The 19,102-nt window shown below is 36.1% G+C and overlaps 2 protein-coding genes across 2 annotated transcripts; both read left to right on the top strand.

The window, feature by feature from the left end:
• The first annotated feature begins 2,695 nt into the window (after positions 1 to 2,695).
• Positions 2,696 to 13,915, top strand: LOC103052879 (telomere repeats-binding bouquet formation protein 1). Its single transcript, XM_088136381.1, has 12 exons — positions 2,696 to 2,729; positions 4,807 to 4,917; positions 5,045 to 5,173; positions 5,989 to 6,120; positions 8,240 to 8,300; positions 8,387 to 8,499; positions 8,603 to 8,725; positions 9,519 to 9,671; positions 10,132 to 10,263; positions 10,995 to 11,120; positions 11,714 to 11,952; positions 13,910 to 13,915. Exons 1-12 carry the CDS (start codon positions 2,696 to 2,698, stop codon positions 13,913 to 13,915), a joined length of 1,359 nt encoding a protein of 452 aa, XP_087992507.1.
• Positions 13,916 to 13,933: 18 nt separating this feature from the next.
• On the top strand, positions 13,934 to 16,819 carry LOC148216481 (telomere repeats-binding bouquet formation protein 1-like). Its single transcript, XM_088136380.1, has 4 exons — positions 13,934 to 13,946; positions 15,911 to 16,141; positions 16,235 to 16,335; positions 16,466 to 16,819. The coding sequence occupies exons 1-4, from the start codon at positions 13,934 to 13,936 to the stop codon at positions 16,817 to 16,819; spliced, it is 699 nt and encodes a 232-aa protein (XP_087992506.1).
• The last annotated feature ends 2,283 nt before the right edge of the window (positions 16,820 to 19,102 follow it).

The raw sequence follows: 19,102 nt of genomic DNA, 5'->3' as shown, positions 1-19,102 counted from the left end.
CAATATGTGTGATCTCTCTCTTTAAATCAGGTTGTGTGGTGTATACTTGGCCCAAGAACGAATTAGGCCTCCTTGCTTTCCATGTTCAATGCCAGAAATGAAATGGCTTTCCTGCCACTAAGATGACCCTCAAATCCAATCTGAGAAGGGACTGACATGGCTGCAAGGCTCATGTTACGGTCCAAAGAAATCATCTGCAGCTGCTTCTTCATTGCTGGCTTACGAGTGATCAGTGCCAGCGTGTATCTCTCAGGTCCTAAGGGCCAAAATCCCCATTTGGAGAAATTTGGAGGTTCCTAGTAGAGGAGTTACTCGAAAAACTTGGAATTTGTAATGCTAACTGCAGGGCCCTGATGTCAAGGCCTGAGGAAGAGAGCGAGGCTGGGGGGCAGCGATCCGAGGCAAAGTCGCAGCCTCCCCTCAGCCGGTGCACGGTGGGGAAGATGGCCACAGGGAAACATCCCAGACAGCCTGCCATCATTGCTCCCCCTGCCCAAAATTTAAACAGGGAAGCAAGAAAGAGACAAATTTGAAAGCTTTGGTTTGCTTTCTGGGTTTGGCTGAGCAGTGGTCCCTGAGCTAAGGATGCTGGGAGTTGTAGTCCCAGTTCACCTGGCGGACATCTGGGGGGCAGGCTGTAATTGAATGACGGGCGGATTGGCGGGAGAGAGAAGTTTGTGTACGTGAGAGGCAGGGACGCGTTTATTTTAAATAGATTTGGTACAAACCGGCCCTTCAAAACAACTCACTGCATCTAATAAGACACCATTTGGAAGAAACATGATAAAACTCTCCTTTGGAGTACACAGAGATGCCTTTTCGGGGCTTGGTCACACTTATCTGTGAACATTTCAGGGAGCACACTGTTTTGCACAACTGATTAAATAGCATGAGAGAAACTCTGGGCCAGGGTCTTAAATTCTAATTGCAGTTATTATTCTCACGACTGATGCAGGCTCACCCTGTTTTTACGGGCTGGTATCAAACCCCACTATATTGTTTCCAGCAGGAAAGGCCCTGAATATCCATTTTATTCTTCAAGTAACTGGGAAGAGGTTTTCAGTTAAGGAGGGCTGACAGGCCCCATTTACTGGATTCATATGTCACATTATGTCATAATATAGTTTACTTGGTTTGGGCTTAGTTTATTGTATGAGCCCAGGGGTGTCTGCAGGATGCGGTCCAAAAAAATCAAGATGGCGGACACAATAGTGCAGCTCGAAGTTCCACCTGTTTTTATGCCACCATCTCGAATTTTTGGACCACTCCCTGCAGACGCCCCAGACCCAGCCTGGCTGTTTTGTAAACCCTGCTCTAAAGTTACTGTCTGTAAACCAAGCCAATTATTGCTTGCATGATAAACCTTGATTAATTATGCCATGGCTTAGCATGATGCATCCACTCAGCCTGAGTTTTGAAGCTGTGATTAGAGAGGAAATACTGTTTCTATTTATTAACTAGATTTACATCCCATCTCCCGTTCAGGAGCCAAGAAACTGTTGCAAGACCCACCGATAGAGGCATCTGCTGAGGGATCAAAAAAGTCAAAATGGCGTCCATCATCATAGGATGGAAGTTGTGCCTGAATGCCAATAAAAAAGGGATGGAGGCTTGATGGCCGTTGCCAACTTGATTTTTTTGACCCCCACCCATGGACGCCCCTGCAAATTCGCCCCTGCTCTGAAATGCAAGACCCACTGATGTGGTTCATGTTGATATGTGAACCAAATCTCCACCTCCCCTGAAGGGAATCTGGACTTGGGCCTCTCCATCTTTAGTTCACTATCCCAACCATTCGATCTGACGCCTTCCCTTCTTCCAAAGGATAAATATAGTTATGGTAGGCTGTCCCATTCCTACAAATTCCATAGTCCCCAGTTTCCAGAAGTTGTCTGTTGTAAGAAAAATAGTGACTCACTAATTTTGCATCCTAAAAACGAATATATTTATTCTAGCGTAAACTTTCCCAGAGAACCGTGGAGTAGGTTTGATTGCAAGGTGCTGACTTCTTCACACATTGATGGAAAGCCATCAATCACAGTCCAAATTCACATTGGTGTGGTTCATGTAACCCGCTAAAATGATACAAACTTATGGCTGGGTTCACATGATATGCTAAGCCCCCAAGCCTGGTCAACAAGTATACATGGTTAATTTGGGGAGGTGTGGCAGATCACACGATTAAATCTTGTGGTTGGGTTTACTTTGCTGGTTTCCATTTAAGTCACACGTATTCAAGAAAAGAAGATGGAGACCCCTTCTGATAAAGAGGGTCTATATGACAAGGCTATATTTATTTTGGATTATCAGCTCTGCAGTTACATTCAGATCATCCACCGGCATTCTTTGTGAATTACATTTAGGAGAATTATCCCAAAAATGTTATACACAGATGGATTAGACTTGCAACACGACTCAAAAATTGTATATTGACTTGAACAAATTATTTTTAAAAGATCTTTTTCAAGAGTTTATTGGTAGGAATGGCTGTTGCAGATGAATTGTTGGATATTTAATTTTGTATCCTATAATGAGAACTGGGATACAAAAGGATAAGAGTTTAGTAAACTGAATATGCTTTGCATAATTTTTCTTTTCTAAAAGAAAGCATTTTTTTCTAAGGAAGAAAGTACTCGTTTTATTTTTCCTCCTCCTCCTTTATTACAGATAAAAGCTGAGAAAAAGTACAATCAAAATGGAAAATGGAAAAGATAAGAAAATCAGATGTGGTAAGATTGGCGTACACACAGACAAATGCATCTTGTTGGTACTTAGCTGTTACAGTTTTCCTGTGGGAAATTTTGAAGAATTTGTATTCAGTTAATTGGGCAGAGCAAAGCCCTACATTGAATGGAAAATAATATTTCCTGAGTATTTTATTTATAAAAAAGGAGAAAAAAAGAAAAAGGAGATTTATTGAATACTGTTTAATACTAAAAGAAATGTGGTGTTACATGCTCTTACTTCACATCTAGTTTTGCCTTGTGCACCCATTTCTTCCCTTAGACAAATAATATGCATTTTACACATTAATTAGTAATTTTGATTAAGTAATCAAACTTTAATTATTATGGTGGTCAAGAAGGGAATGAAGAGATTTTCAGGAAGCGTCTATCAATAAAAATAAATCAATAAATAATAGTGCATTTTAATATACTGTAGTTCTGTACTACATTACAATGGATCTAGTGCAGAGGCCCATTAGAAATTTAAACAAATAATAGAATAAAATAAGAAACATGTATTTTATGTTTACTTTTATTCTCTTATTTGATAAAAACAAACAAAAATATTTTATTGTCGTATTCGATGTTATTGTTTTTATTTTAAAATTTTATTTTATTCTTTGAGGAGATTGTAATAGTAAATTAAAAAAAAATGTGGCTGTTTTGTCAGTAGGGGATCTTATGACACAGAGGCACAGTGAGGCATAGTTTTCATGGTTTTCAACACCGAGGCATAGTTTTCATATACACAGTTCTCTTGTTGATGAAAAAATGAGTTTTTGCTTTGTTTGGGAACAAAAGGAAAAAGGGAAGCTGCTTCAGCCTACAGTATTCACAAAAATGCCGGGTGGCAGAGTTTTGGCTATGAAGCAGAATCCCAATATCATAGCTATCTTTAAGAAAAAAAAAATGCTTCAAGTTTTAAACTTTCTTTTCTTTTTGAAAGGATGGAGAAGGCACTGCAGCCTAAAGTCTAGAATCTCTAGGGAAAACTAAGCCTCCCCTTAGCTTCCTTTCACTTTCCTACCCCAAACCTTCAAGAACCCGTTTTGAGACAACCTGCAGTCATCTTCACTGCAATCACCTTCAAAACTCTGAAAGGGCCACATGATCAGTTAGCGTCTGAATCGCTCCATAGCTGAGCCAATGGCGCTTCAGTCTCTTCATTGTTAGTGCAACTATCTACCTGTCAGAATTGCACCCGAATATCTGGGCTTCTTTCTGTACAATAGAATGATCAGGTGTGCTTCTGCGATATGCTTTTTGTTCCCTTTAAATCCAGCTTGGATACTAGAGAGTTGCCTCTACCTGTTGTATTTTTTAAAAAAGCGATTAGTAAATGTTTTGTCTTTTCCTTATGCTGAAATGGCTAAAAGGTTTCTGTTTTTTATCTTCTCTTTTTGTCCCTACAACTATTTTGCCCATTTGACTGATTAATTTGCACAACAGTGCTCAAGCACTCAAGAATTTATGTATTTCTCTGTGTTAGGACTATGAGAAAGAATGCCCATATCTGGGTACTCAGAATGGGTCTCTTGTACTTACAGTAGCTGTTTTTCTTTTCTGTAATATGTATGCCTGCATGTTAAATATGGTCAGTTATCAAATCAAATCTTTATTATGATCAAAGATTAAGGCAATAGTCAACTTTGGATAAGTTTTATTAAATAATTTCCAGTTTAGAAGTAGGCATTAGGTACGTTTGCTGTCTTGAGTTAATTATAAAAAGTAAGGTAAAAATATAATACAGTAACAATAATATTCCACAGTTTATTAAAGGATGGTACTAAATCTGCTCTGGAAATAGTACTTTTTCCTGGTATTTGTGAATGTAAAATGCAAGTAATTTCAAACTTCCATGTAGATAAAGACATGGATTAACAACAGCAATTCTCATTTATTAAAATAGTAAAAATATTTCTACACAGTAAATACACTACCTAGTAATTGTTTGTAATATTGATGGAAGTCTTAACATTAGTGCAACTGACTGTCATAGATGGCGAGATTCTAGCCATTAATTATCAACTTAAAAAAAGGAAAATCTAAATATTTTGAAGTCTTTGTTTTATCCTTCCAGATATGAAAACTGATCTGAATTTACTCCTCGAATGTCTTAAGTATCAGATGGACCATCCAGCTTCTCAAAAAGAAGCCTTGGTTACTATTTATTCAGTTTGTCAACAAAACAGTAAGCCATTGAATTTTACAATTGTAGCTTTTTTAAAATTGTTTGTTTTGTTCTTTGGGATTATTAGTATAGAAATTTTGTATTTTAAAACGTCGTCTATTGTTCACTGGATCTGTTTTTGCTACAGGTGCTGCCTGTGATTATTTTAGAGAAATAGGTGGCTTGATGTTTGTGTGCAATCTTGCGAAGTCACAAGTGCAGAGTTTGGTTAAGGAAGCTGCTTTATTTACATTAGGAGGTTTAGCTGAGAATAACGGTAAGATACAATTTCATGCTCATTTCATTATATCATTATTTTCATGCTATTTACAGAATGCTTTGTTTTTATTGATCCATTTTTGCAGATCAGTGAAATAAAATGTACATTTTTAAAATACTAATCTGATCACCGTACTAAGGAAATTTCCATGTAACAGTAGCTCAGGTGGAGGGGCCGAAGATGGTGAGCCAGCTATATTTTAATAGTCATCAAATGTTTAAATGTCAGTTTCTGTTTTCTACAGAAGGAAAGTAAGAAAACAGAAATCCTTAGCGAATGTTATGAAAATAGTTTATCATGGAGAGTTCTGCCTGACTTAATATCAAGGCACTTTTAAACTCATAACATAAGTGATTCTGCAAATATTAATGAAGAGATGCATAAATAAGTACTGTTAGAGTCATGGTTGCTATGAAGTTGCTTGCACTTCCATCAAAATAAGCTCCTAAATGTCACTGAAAACACTCAGAGTACAATCCTATTCCTATCTACTTAGAACTACTCTCAAGTGAGCATGTACAAGGTTGCAATCTTAGATTACAATCCTAAAGACACTGATTGCAGAGTAAGTTTCAATTAAAAAGAGTAAAATTCTGCACTTGAATAAATTGAAACATTTTATGCTCACAAAGCTACAATTATAATGTAGTTCTACCCATATTTCTGAAAAGTAAGTTCTACTAGGTAGGCGAGAACAGTGATTATAGTCACTATATTTGCTCAATTATACATAATTATCAGAAAATTAAATTGTATTTGATTAATTAATGCAAGCAATATAGTGTTATTAACATTATGATTATTTTTTTCAGTGTTCTGCCAGCAGATGTTATGCACAGCTGAATTATTTGAGGATCTTCGTATGTTTTTAACTAATAAGGATTCTAGTATGAATTTGAAAAGAATGTCTGTATATGTCTTACTGGTGCTGGTTTCAAATAATAGTAAGATTTTTCCTTCCACGTATAAAGAAATTGTTCAAACACATATACAAATAGTATAATTGGGACTGGCAATTCTGTCACTAAGTGAAGCAGTCATTAAGTGAAACATGTAACCACCCTGTGTAGTGATGAGTTCCGGCAGTCATGGTTGCAGTTATTAGGCAAATCACCAGTAGTCGTTAAGTGAGACATCATGTGACTGTGTCTTGCGACCTCCTGCTGGCTTTCCCATTGACTTTGCTTGTCAGAAGCTGGCTGGGAAGGTCACAAATGGTGACCACGTGATGCTGTGATGGTTCTAAGTGTGAGGACCAGTCATAAGTCACTTTTTTCAGCACCATTGTAATTTTGAACAGTCACTACATGAATAGTTAAGTGAGGACTAACTGTATCCTAAATTGCAATAGGCAGCTGTCAGATTAAGATTAGGTACAGCAGAGTCAATTACTAGAGTTAAGTTTATGGTATTGATATATATTCTGTTCCTTTCAATGGGATTTCAGCAAGTTTATTGTTTTATTTCTAAGGATATTCTTAGCCACAACTTGTATAAATTAACAAACAGACCTTTGCATTCCAGTTATTACACTAGTTCCTGAAACCTAAATGGCCTGATATTATTTAATTAATTTTAGAAAGAAAGCACTAAACATATAATTTAAGGTAAAATGTAGTTCTGTATAAATATACCTTCTGTTCCTATAAAATAATTCAGTAACAAATCCAGATTTGCTACTGCATAGCCAATTTACATATAAAGAATCCAAGTTAGGATTCAGGGTTTACTGCCAATGAAACTTCTTCAAGTACATAATCTGTTTCCTTTCTCCTTCATGCATGTAAGGTAAATTAATTATAAATACATTATGTGCATATATGTTTACAGTATTGGGACTATTATATACTATAATTTATATAAATATAGTATATTGAATAAGTGTATATATAGTATGTTATAGTATTCACTGTTTTAAATCTTCTGTCTGTGTTGTAGTTAGCAATTGGAGAATAATTAATTTACTACTGCTATATAACAAATTCATTTATGTGATGGAATTTATAACCTTTTTCCTTTTTCTTCCTTTATACTAGTTTGTATTAGTTTTTATATATATTAAAAAAAGAGAACTAGTTACAGAAAAAGTCTCTGACTTGCTTATGTACTAGATCACTGAACACATGAACAAAGTCTCTGCCAGTTGTAAAATCTGGGCAGATTTAAATAGCTTCAGATGATGCACCAGTTTACCTGATCTCAAGCTGCTTAGGGCTTTATGTAATAATCAGCACTGAGCCTTTAAATGCAGTAGGAACCAGGATAGTTTGATGAGATATACTACCATTATCTGCCTGGTCCCACAAGTAATTGATCAGCTCCATTAAATATAAGTTGAAGCTCTGAACAGCCTTCAAAGCAGTCTCTTGTAGTCATTTCCACACTACATACAGTATTGCTCTTTCTGCACCACATTCCCTTCAAAGAAGTTTGAATGTGACCTTCGCTTCAGCCAATCTCAGAATGAGAAGAGTGTTATAAGTAGGTGGGACAGAAAAGAAGCAGGAGGTGGGTGAAAAAACATTTTCACCAATAGGGAAGAGAAACTGACCATAAGTACACAGCCATAGTATTTCAACCAAAGCTACCCATTTGTTGAGATTTCACTACAGCCGAACCAGCAATACATTAACTCAGATCCTGGACGCTGCTGTTAGCCTAAGTTCAGACGGTCTGGAACTGACCCGGAACTGACCCAAAGACTTTGTTTGGAAGTTCTCCAGATGTAATTTAGGCATAAATAATTCCAGCAAAATCTGGCTAATCTACATAAGGTATTGGCAGTAAATTAACCCATTTTATTGTTAGGTTGTAATTTCTAGGGACATCCAGAATAAATTATAAATGTCTGATCAGTTTTACTGGTTCTGACAAAAAAGAGAATATAAATAATACAACATACAAACGTGACTCAATAATACCCTGGGATGAGTCAGGAATCCTGGCTTGTTTTAGGTAAAATATGGAGAATTTCTAAACACTCATTAGATTTCATTGAGTTATTAGTTGCTTGATATTTGAAGTGTTCTATTTATTTTTTTTAAATGTTATTTAAAAATATAGACAGTGGACAAACATATGTGAGAGAATCTGGATGCCTTGATATTCTCCTACAATTATTCAGGTAAATTAACAAAAAATTTCAATTGAACAAGTAATTTTTATAAGCCTAAATGACTGCTTTTATATGCTGTCTATTTTCTCTAACAGAGCAATTCCTTCAGAATCTCACATGAACCTTTTGGACCATAAAATTGATCAGTATCATCTGTGGTCTTCTGTTTGTAGTACTCTTTGTGCATGCGTCAACAATCCTCAGAATGGTAATTACTTTATCAAGCATTTGCTTTTATTTTTTTATAGTAAATGTAGGTGGGAGGGGATGACAAATGGCTAGTTTTCAAAGCATATTTTGTTTACCTTCAGAGGAAAATCAGAAAGCTTGCAGTTTGGTTTTTCCACATGCAAAAGACTGGCTACAAAGATGTATGAAGCCTGAGATAGTTCGCCCAATATGTTCATTCATTGGGCTCACTGTTGTAAATAATTGTAAGTATTGAATACTACACACTCTGTGAAAATGTTCATTCTATGGAATAAAACATCATTCATAAGTGGGGAAAAAGGAGACAGTGTGACCTGATGCATGACACAAACTCTAATGTGATTTATGTCCGTTTAGGTGGCTTTTGAGAGGATGAAGTTTGCAATAAGCAAAGTGATGATGTGAAGTTAGCGATGTGGTGTGGTGTATGTGGCAAAGCTGGGATATATTTTCCTTTCCTTTTTTTAACTGTCTTATTAGGTCTGTTTTAAGTTTATGCTACAGTTTCTATTTTCTTTTTCAAAATAGTGGAATCCAATATTTGGCAATACAATTAGAGGCGACCAGGAGTAACAAAAAGAGATTTAAAGGCTACAAAATGCATGATTTGATGCATTGTGCAAACCAAACATTATGAGTTGTTCAGAAAAACATTATTTAGACATCTTAAGTTTATGTGAGAACATCATTATGTCTTACAGTTTCTGCTGTACTTGTTTTATGAATCTTCTATGTAAAACTATAGAATAAGCTAGTTTTGTGTACATCAGCTTCAAATTTTGAACTTGCTCATCTAGCTCAGATACAAGGGAGGTTTTTGAATCTAGTGGTATTGAGTTTATTTGAGATTCCTTTGGAAGTTTTTGGTTAGCTAGGTTTTTCTTTATCTGCTTTAACATAATAAAAGAATTAAAAATTGCTCTCCTTGCCAAATCTTGAAAACAAATGTAATTAAGTCTATAAATCTTTGTCTTAAAGCAAGCTGGTAATTGTTTATTGTTTGGGATTTTTTTCAAGCAAGAATGCAGAATTTTTTTATTTCTATTGGTGGATTAGCTGTTTTGGATGAGCTTCTTGTCAAACTGATACATGGTTCATCTGGAAACAATATAAATTTAAAACTTGCGGTAGTGGTGACAAAAACTTTGGATGCCTGTATTGCTGATAACTGTAAGTAGTTTCTATTCGTAAACTTATTGTTAATTACATTATATGTTTGATGTATGTGTGGATTTATATTCAATTCATTGTCTTATAGAATATTTGATAGAATGAGATATTAGCAGATGATTCATTGATCTTATCACTAGGATTTGCCTTGCCTTCTGACTTCCTCTGAAACAACTGTAAATGTGGTTGAAAGACTTTCAGCTACATTAGGAATACTGCAAGAAGGGTAAGAGAGCTGAAAGTTGCCAAGATCTCCTTCAATGTATCTTCACATCTCATATACAAGTCTTTATCATGGCTGCTGCACATAGATAGTAAACTTTGATCCAGATAAAAGGTTTACGATAACTGGAAGCAATGATGCAGATGTTTCTCCTAAATGTACAGCTTTGTGTATGCTTTCATTGTATTGCATACCTAAAGAGGCATGCTTTTCTTTTAAATTGTTTTGTGTTGATAGCTGCAGTTGGCATTCATTTACCAAGGTATAACATTGTACCTAATCTACTGAAACTGCTTTCTTACAACATTTTGGATTCAGGAGAACAATTCAGCATTATACTTACTCTTGGACATTGTACAGAAGTCTGTGGTAGGATTCTTAATGATATATTTACGTATTTATTTATTTGAGGGTAGTGAATGCTGCATTGAGGTTCAGACTGCATTAGAATTTCAACATGTAATTTATAATAATAAATAAGAATGACCAATTCTGATATTGGTCAAGTAATCCATGATAGATTTTTGAAGTTGCATTTAGCTTTCATCTAAATGGGAAAATCAGCCAAAATAAAATATTTGAAGTTCCAAGTGATGTAAGCCCAATAAAAAATATATATGAAGTCATTCCAACAATTTAATAGAACTTTACACTCTAAATGTGGCAAATTTCAATTGGGCATGCATTGACCTGAGGGATAACTTCTGAGCAGATACAAACAGGATTTCACAATATCTAGGAACTGTGCTTAGGTGTTTAGTTAGTTTTACAAGATGTGGAATCATAGGAGTCATTCTGATGTCTGACTTCTGCCAAAATATGTACTGTGCACCTTGAACCACTGAAGTTTGCACATAATAGTATGCTATGGTTAGTTTAAAATGGCTTATTGAATAAACTATAGATCACGGTGATAGCAAAATGTGAATTTAAATTTTAGACCATATTGGTGTCAAGTAAATGAGGTTACATGTTCCTGATTAAGTGAAGCTGTGCTGAAAACTCAGAATCAATTGCTTTTTCTTGAAAAGATGTTTTCAGATGATCTTATTTAATTGTACAGTTTGACAAATATGTTTACTCAGGCTGATTTTTTTTAGAGGAAAATCAATATACTCTGGTTAAGAACAATGGCCTCCCACTTATGATTCAAGCACTGACTGAAACGCAGGATGAAGAATTAAATAAAGCTGCTACCTTTGTGTTGCAAAACTGCAAACAGATTAGTAAGATTATCACTATTTTGATTTCTGTATTTAAAATCACCTAGGCATGCTTCTAAATAGTCACTTGCCTGGCCATGATAGGAAATAAAAACTGTATTCAGGTGATCAGTATTGGAAACTGTTGCAAAATCAGTACTTTTGGTTGAAACTAATTATATTTGTTAGGGCTTCCAATGTATAGATTGTACAGTATCATTTTATAATAAGTCTAATTTTGAATTGAATTGAGAATGTGTTTTGTGAAACCAGGGTTATAAATTAGCAAATGTTTCTAAAATTTTCCTAGTGGCACTGAATATGATCCTCAGTTGTTTTACACTGTACTAAAATACTTCTTGAACAATAACATATATAAAAAGAAATACAGTAATGATTGGGCAAGATGATTTCACCCTGGAGCAAGAAACTGCTATTAAACAAGCCATTTATTTTGGACATTTAGGTGGTTTCTTCTGTGAATAAAAGAATTTATTTGATACAAATCATATCTTAAATATGTTACACTTGGGGGGGATGTAATATCTTAAGTCTTTAGTGCAAAATATACACCTTTATTTCTGTGAAACACAATTATTTCTATTCTTTTTCACAAGCTGAAAAATTGTCAGTGAAGACGAGTCAGGATTCATTCCAAGTGGATGAAGGAAGAAATTTGGAAGTAGATTTGCAGCACAAAGAAAAGATTCTTGAAGATTATTGGAATGAAGCAAAAGAAATTTTATACAGAATCAAAGGCCTTGAAAATGAGCATCAAGAGGTTTTTTTTCTTTTCTCTCTCTTAGTAGTAGTTGAGGAAATCTGTCAAAATCAGAAACATAGGGATGTTTTATATGTGAGCAAAATAGCATTGTATATTTATAAAAGAAGAATGAAAATTCCCATTAAGTTACTATTAATTATATTAATTTTAAACATATAATTTAAATATGTATGTTTTATATATACATCCTGTTTATATAGACAATGTATCTACAATTTTGGCCTCACTGCATTTTACTACCTTGACCTTTCATTTCTTCAATTTGCTGGGAATTACAGGCATTTTTATCTGTCTATATAGCTATAGGGTAGCATTCTGCTGTGAAAGCATGGCACCTGATGCTGCAGTCTTTACTCCTCAAGTGCAAATTAGCAGAACAATACTGTACAGAGGAGTAGGAGGTTCTTTGCGGTCACCTGGATGAGATGCTTTATGCTGTGAAGGAGTGCATTTTTACTCAAGGTGCTTCAAGTTGCTTCCTCCATCTCACTTGGCAGAACCCCAAGGTGCAGGCCTGTGCCTGTTGGAAGGCCTGGTGCAGCAGGATGTGGGGATTTGCAGTGAGGAGAGCTCATGGGTCTTCTCTGGTACTAGCCAAAGCTAGGAGATGATTCTGTGCAGACACCATGCATGCATAACAGCCTCTCAGTAGAAATCTGGTTGTTTTTTTAATTCCAGTCTTTCAATTCTTGGAATCAATAATAACTCAACGAGCTACGCTCATTTGCATTTTAAAAATAAATACAGTGAAATTCTATTCCCTTGTTAGTCAGTCCTTGATGGTCCCTTCTAGCTATTTTGGGTGTTGTTTTACATATAGGTTTGATTTCTTAAAAGCAGTAACTGCTGGAGAAATTATTCAGTCATGATACTAATGTAATGGGTTACATCCAAATATTAATCATATTATTGAGCTTTCTTGAAATCAGTTTTATATTGGCTTTCCTGTTGTTTTTATAGTCAAGCAGAAGGCGTAATGCTTGTTTTGTTTAACTTCTACAATCGTACTGGACCTGGTCCTGTCCTGCAGCTTTGTTTTCTCTCTATGCATTTGTTTCTTTTCATTGCTGTTTTTAAACATAGGAAGATGTCAGAAGAGAAATATTAAGTGATGATGATATCCCTCAAAAAAAGTTTCTGCAGGCTATGACCAAACATCTTCAAACAGATTCCAGCAAGCAGCCCTCTGATAATGGCAAAATATATTCAGAAGTGAAACATCCGCTACAAAATTTTATTTCTAATGTGCAGAATACTTCTAAATTTGAAAATAGTTCTTCCAGTATAGAACAACTGAAGTCTGCCAATAGGAATTCAACTGATGCTTTACTCACTCAAAATGATAATAACCTTCGTGCAACTGAAAAAATGACAACATCCAGCATAAATGAAGCCTACATTACAAATAAAAGCAGTTTTCATGATTTTAGAAAAAGTGATGCTCAAGCAAGGTACTGTACCTAGGATCTTCTGTATAAAGCTGGACTGCTACTTTGATCTTAATTGTAGATCAGATTTTCAAATGGAAATGTAGTATTGGGTTGCTTCCAGATTTAGTTATTCTTAGAATAGATCCAGTTATTTTAAGTTAAAAAGGTCCACTTATAGTATCTAATTCCTTCTGAAGTTTAGTGATGAATTCTGAACGGACTAGAATTCTATCCTAAATTGTACAGGGAGCTTTGCTTGTTATCTAAAAGTTTCTTTCAAAGTTAGAAATCAACTTGCATCTCTCATGCTAATTCATGACGTCTGGATAATGCCACATACAGGAATTATGTATGCTGTTCTATGATTTTTTTCCTGAAGTACGATATAGATAAATAAATTATCAAAAGGGTGGAGGAATCTTCCAAATTTGAGTCTGAACATGAAACATGCACGGCAACATCTGCTGGGGTCATCAAAATGGGCAATCTGACAAAAGCAGTATTGCCCATTTGGTATGTCTGTCATGGTGTTATATGCATACTCAAAAGAGATGGAGTTTGTGGCACAAAAGTGCAACATCGCTTTTATCATTTGACAGAATTAGCTGAAGCTGTGGACACCGATGACCAAACACTGTATGTTCCTCAGTTAGCAGTGCAGTGTGAAAAATTGAAGTACTTTTGAGGCATCTGTCTATCAAATCTCCAAACTAAAATTCTCAATAATATTCTTTTAATCTTTTCAGTGAATACTTTTTTAAGAAGCCAGATTTTGTAATAAAAAGCCCAACCCAAAAGATTCAAAGTACAGGTAGATACAATTTATCAAAATATTACTCTAATTTCAATTTGATTTTTAGAAATTATATTCTTTTATATGGATGACAAAAAGGGACATAGCTACATTCTGTGATATGCTACTCAAAACGGCTAAGTACTAGCATGTGTAGAATATTATTACATCAATAATAAGTTTGCTTTACATTGAAAATATGATTTTAATACTTTTTAGCAATCTTTTGAAGGACTAGAATCAATATTTAAGCTAAATATTATCAATATAAATCTTACGTTGCTGTATCATACAAAGGAAACTAGTATACAGTGGTACCTCGGGATACAAATGCCTCTACTAATGAACATTTCGGGTTACGACCAGCTTCGGCAGGGAAATTTTACCTCGGGTTATGAACTCGCCTCGACTTACGAACCGGATCCGCGGCCACTTTCCCTGCTGCCACGCGGTCGTGGCTTCCTGTGGGCGAGGTTGCGGTAGCAAGGAGACATTCGGTGAGGCTTGTGGTGTGTTTTGCGGTGTTTTGCGAAGGTTTTTGGTGTGCGTGTTAGCATGGCTTCAAAGAAAATGCAGAGCAGGCTTGGCAGGAGTCAGGCTCTGAAGAGAAAATTGCCTCGGGTTGCGACCAAATTCGGGCGGAGGGCGGAACGGATTAACCGGATTTACACTGAACCCTATGGGGAAATTCACCTCGGGTTGCGACCAAATTCGGAGGGCGGAACGGATTAACCGGATTTACATTGAACTCAATGGGAAACTTTACCTCGACTTGAGACCAACTCGAGTTGCAACCAGAGTCACGGAACGGATTAAGTTCGTATCCCGAGGTACCACTGTAACTGAGTTAGTGATTAAATTAATAGATCAAAAGTTTAATCTGGGAATGTTAGTTGGCAACTAGTTTTTATGTATTTGGGCATATATTACAGTATTTCAGTCTAATTCTTTTTAAATAGATTGGTAATATATAAAAGTAAATACATCCATTTATCAATTTATAATGTGTTTCACATTAGATATTTTATTTTTCAAAGAGCTACAATATCCAAGCAGCGCAAGCAGAGGAGTAGGCCATGTTCTGACTGTTCCTCTTAAAATAAGAGAACTCAGGTGTTCAGGTAATTTTTAAAAACTTATTTTAAGGATGCTCATAGGATTTTCTGTTTGGAAGGAAGTCCCACTGAGTTCAGCAGTAATGACACTCCAGGTAGGATTTCAGCCAGCCAATCCAAAGTGGCCAAAATTGTCAGGAGGTTTGAGCCAACCTTCCTAAGATTAGTCATATCAATGTGGTGTAGCAAGATGGCATGGATAATGAGAATTATTTTCTGAGACTGCCCTCAGTCTGGTCTGGCTATATACCAATACCATGCCCTGGTCTGGGGGTTTGCTATTGTATAACTTGGCTCCTTCCTTGCCTAGCAGAAAAGTCCTATTCTGGCTTTTCTGTGAGGGTATACTGGCCTGCAAGGCAATTCTACAAGCCCATCTTTGAGCTAGGATTACTCCATAAATTCCTTACTTTTGCAAACTACTTTTTCAAGTATATTTTAAAATTAAAATTGTAACTTTTTATTGCAACTTTTGAAAATTTGTGCAAAGAATTTCCCCCCCATAATTTTGTATTTTTGGCCAGTTATAGGATATCTATACTAGATCTATTGAACACTTTCCAATAAAAAAATTCTAGATTTAGTGATGTATTTGTCACAATGGGGGCAAAGCAGAAAATAAATCTGAAATATTAAGTAGTTTAATGTCCTGCATCTGTAACATTTTATTTCTACAATATTATATTTTTCAGGTTGTAGAACAGGAGGACTTTCCTTAAACAGCCGAAATTTTAGCAAGACTTTGCAGTCTTGTCAATATCTATGTGAACAACACAAAATTATTCTAGAATCTGAGATGCAATATAAAAGGAAGTTGAAAAGATCTATTATCTCTAACAAGAATACTTCTACATATAATAATGGTAATCATGATGTCCAGAAATTCTTTTGCAAGAGAAGCTCAACAGCTGGGAAAGAGTTAGGTGAGCCAAGGCAACTTTATCCCTTGTAGTAATATCTAGTTTAGCCCCACTGCCTGGTAATTTTCAGAAATTCTGAATATTTTGTTTCAACAGGAAATCTTCAGTGGGATGCATATTCAAAGAACCAAGCAATGAAACAGAATTATAATCTTCAAGACCAGGACCTGAGTGAAAACCATCCATTTGAAGATGAGGTATGGCCACCTAAATACCACCACTTTGTATATTAATATCTGGGTATAAATTCTAACACCTGATGCAGTGTTCTTTGTTGAAAGGGCTTATACTGAAATTCTTAGTGTGCTGTTTTAATTAATGTTGCAGAATACTGATACTCATCGGTCAAATAGGCCTGCAACAACTTTTAAAAAAAAGAGACGGAGAATCAGGAAAGATTTTACATCAGAAGAAATAAAATATCTTTTGGAAGGTGTTAGGAAAATGGGGCATCATTGGAATTCAATTTTATGGGCCTACCCATTTCAGCAAGGACGGACGAATGTTGATCTTGCTAAGAAATACTGCAAGTTACAGGTATTTCGGTTTTGTAACATTTTTCTATGTGGGGTGAGAGGGAATGAGAGAAACATTGGGCTAACCATGAATATTTATTCTTTTAGTGGAATCAGATTATCCTCTTGCATTTCCGAGAGGGCTATGCAACTGCCATGCTTGTGACTTTTTAGAGGGAAGAGCCCCCTAATGTTTCAGAATATAATCCAGCTAAATGAAAAGCATTTTAACAAAACTAAAGAGGATCAAGCATGAAGTCATTTACATAGAAGTCTGTACCTCTGAAGCAAAGTTTAACTCTGTATGTATACACTAAAAAAAATCCTGAAATTTGATTTGCTAGATGTACATTACAATTGGAGTCATGGTGATAGCTTTTAGTTTTGAGCTTAATTTTTAAACAATATTCCCCCTGGCGCCCAATTTCTCATCTGGAAATTGTTTAATTAATTAATTAAAAATGGGAAAACCTCTGGTAGCGATACCTCCCAAAATGCTGAAAAGCAACTTCAGAGAGCAGACTCAGCTGCTATTGCATCCATCTAGTAAATGTCTCTCTATCTTAATTTGAGCTCTAACCCATTTACAAAAATGGAACAAAAAGCTAATCAGTGACTGCAATAAAGATACTAACTGGTAACATTTTAAATGAAAGTGATTCATTTCCAGAGACAGGGAACCCCTGGCCTCCAGATGTTGCAGAGCTACAATTTCCAGCAGAAACTGGAAGGCCACAATTTCCCCTTTTCTTGCTTAATACTGAGTGTCAATAGCTGGTTTCATGTTGTTTCCATCTTGGTTTAATAACATCCACTTGACAAAGAAGAAGAGAATCCATGGGAGAAGTATATGAAAATGAAACTTGGAACGTTAGGCTGGAACTGAAAAACTAAACCAAAAAAAAAAAAAAAAATCTTTCTCTTGAGCTCTGCTAGAGTTTTAGAGAACTAGTACAGTGCAATGTAGAATTATAGCAGGTTTAAAATCCCACTTCCTCTCCAGTGATATGATGACATAATCAAGCAGAACTTCTGTAGCCAGAGCCAAATTCCCTTGGCTTCTGGGGTATTTTTTGGAGGGAAATTTTTATCCAAAAAGCCTACTATATTATACTTTCTTAGAAACTTAATGCAACTAATGTATTTTCTGCCTCAAAATGGCAGAAGTGGCAAATGGTTCTTGTTTGACAGTTTGGCAACTCTGGAGGCCTCTAGAAAAAGTCTCATGTTGATGGATCGTTCATATTTTCCGTAAGACATCAATTTTCAGTCTGTAGGTGTTTAGATTCAGTTTTGTCACTGGGCGATGCAGCTTTCATTGGCTAAGACTGGTGCCGTAACGATGATGTACTGGAACAGGATATCCAACGTAAATTAGCATGGCCAAGCTTAGTCCAGGATTTGGCACTGTAATCATTATTAACACAGATCCGGGATAAGATGCTGGTACTATATAATGTTACAATTAATAGCTTCTGTTTCATTTCTGAGTGCAGTTTGGAGTGCATAATCCTCCCATAGCAGACCATCCCAAGAAGTGCGGGGCTTGGTAAAAGAACTGTAATTTAATCCTGAATAATACATTTTATTGAGCTAGACACCTTAAAGTTAATAGCTAGTTGGGTAAATCAGCTTAGAAGGACTAAGAAATATGACTGGGTGGTGATGGGGGAACAAATAATCGAAGCTCGTCGTATCCCTTTGAGCTGATTACTTCAACTCTACAGCCATATTAGAGGCAATGCGTAATCGATACAAGATTCATATATTTGTCCTTGTGCCATTTTTCTCTTTTACAGAAGAATGAAAAGAGCAGAAATACCCAACCTCAGTGAAACTGATCTATAACCTAAACTGAATGCAAATGCTCCGCAGAGTATTCGCTTTATATCTGGGGACGTGTACATGTGAGAGGCTCTTTCCACCCACACTTACTTCTGAAGATATGCTGTTTGCCCAGTGCGATTATGTTGCATAATGATACTGTATAAATTCAAAATTACCACACTGTCTTTTAAGGAAGCATGTAATATTTAACATTTGTAGAAATAAATATGAAAAGAATGACTAAGGAGCAGCTATTACCATGACTGCTGAAGTTTATTACACTTTAAACCTGCGCCCGCTCTCCGCTTTGGCGTTCCTTCGAACTACCTGCGCGTTTCGTGCTCGTGGCTCAGCGCGGAATTCGGTCTTGCGTCTCGCGCTGTTATAAAACGGCGCTCCGCCGCGTGCCCCCCGCAAGCTCCGCATCCCGCTTGAGCGAGAAAGGGGCGGGGTTAAGATGAGCTATTTATCTTCACTACTGAACTGTGCTGTATTCTCTGGAAACATTCGGGCGTAGCCAACGGACCTGCAGTGCTCCTTGCAGGCACTAGGGGTCCCTATTTGGCGCAAACTCTGGGCGGAGGCCCCGAAAATCTTGAACTCATCGTCCAGAGAAAATCCG

Source organism: Python bivittatus, unplaced genomic scaffold (assembly GCF_059951505.1).
Source record: "Python bivittatus isolate LINGU-HERP-01145 unplaced genomic scaffold, Pbiv_v1 ctg000190_np1212, whole genome shotgun sequence".
In the NCBI taxonomy this organism is placed as follows: Eukaryota; Metazoa; Chordata; class Lepidosauria; order Squamata; family Pythonidae; genus Python; species Python bivittatus.
This window is presented reverse-complemented; position numbering and strand designations above follow the sequence as displayed.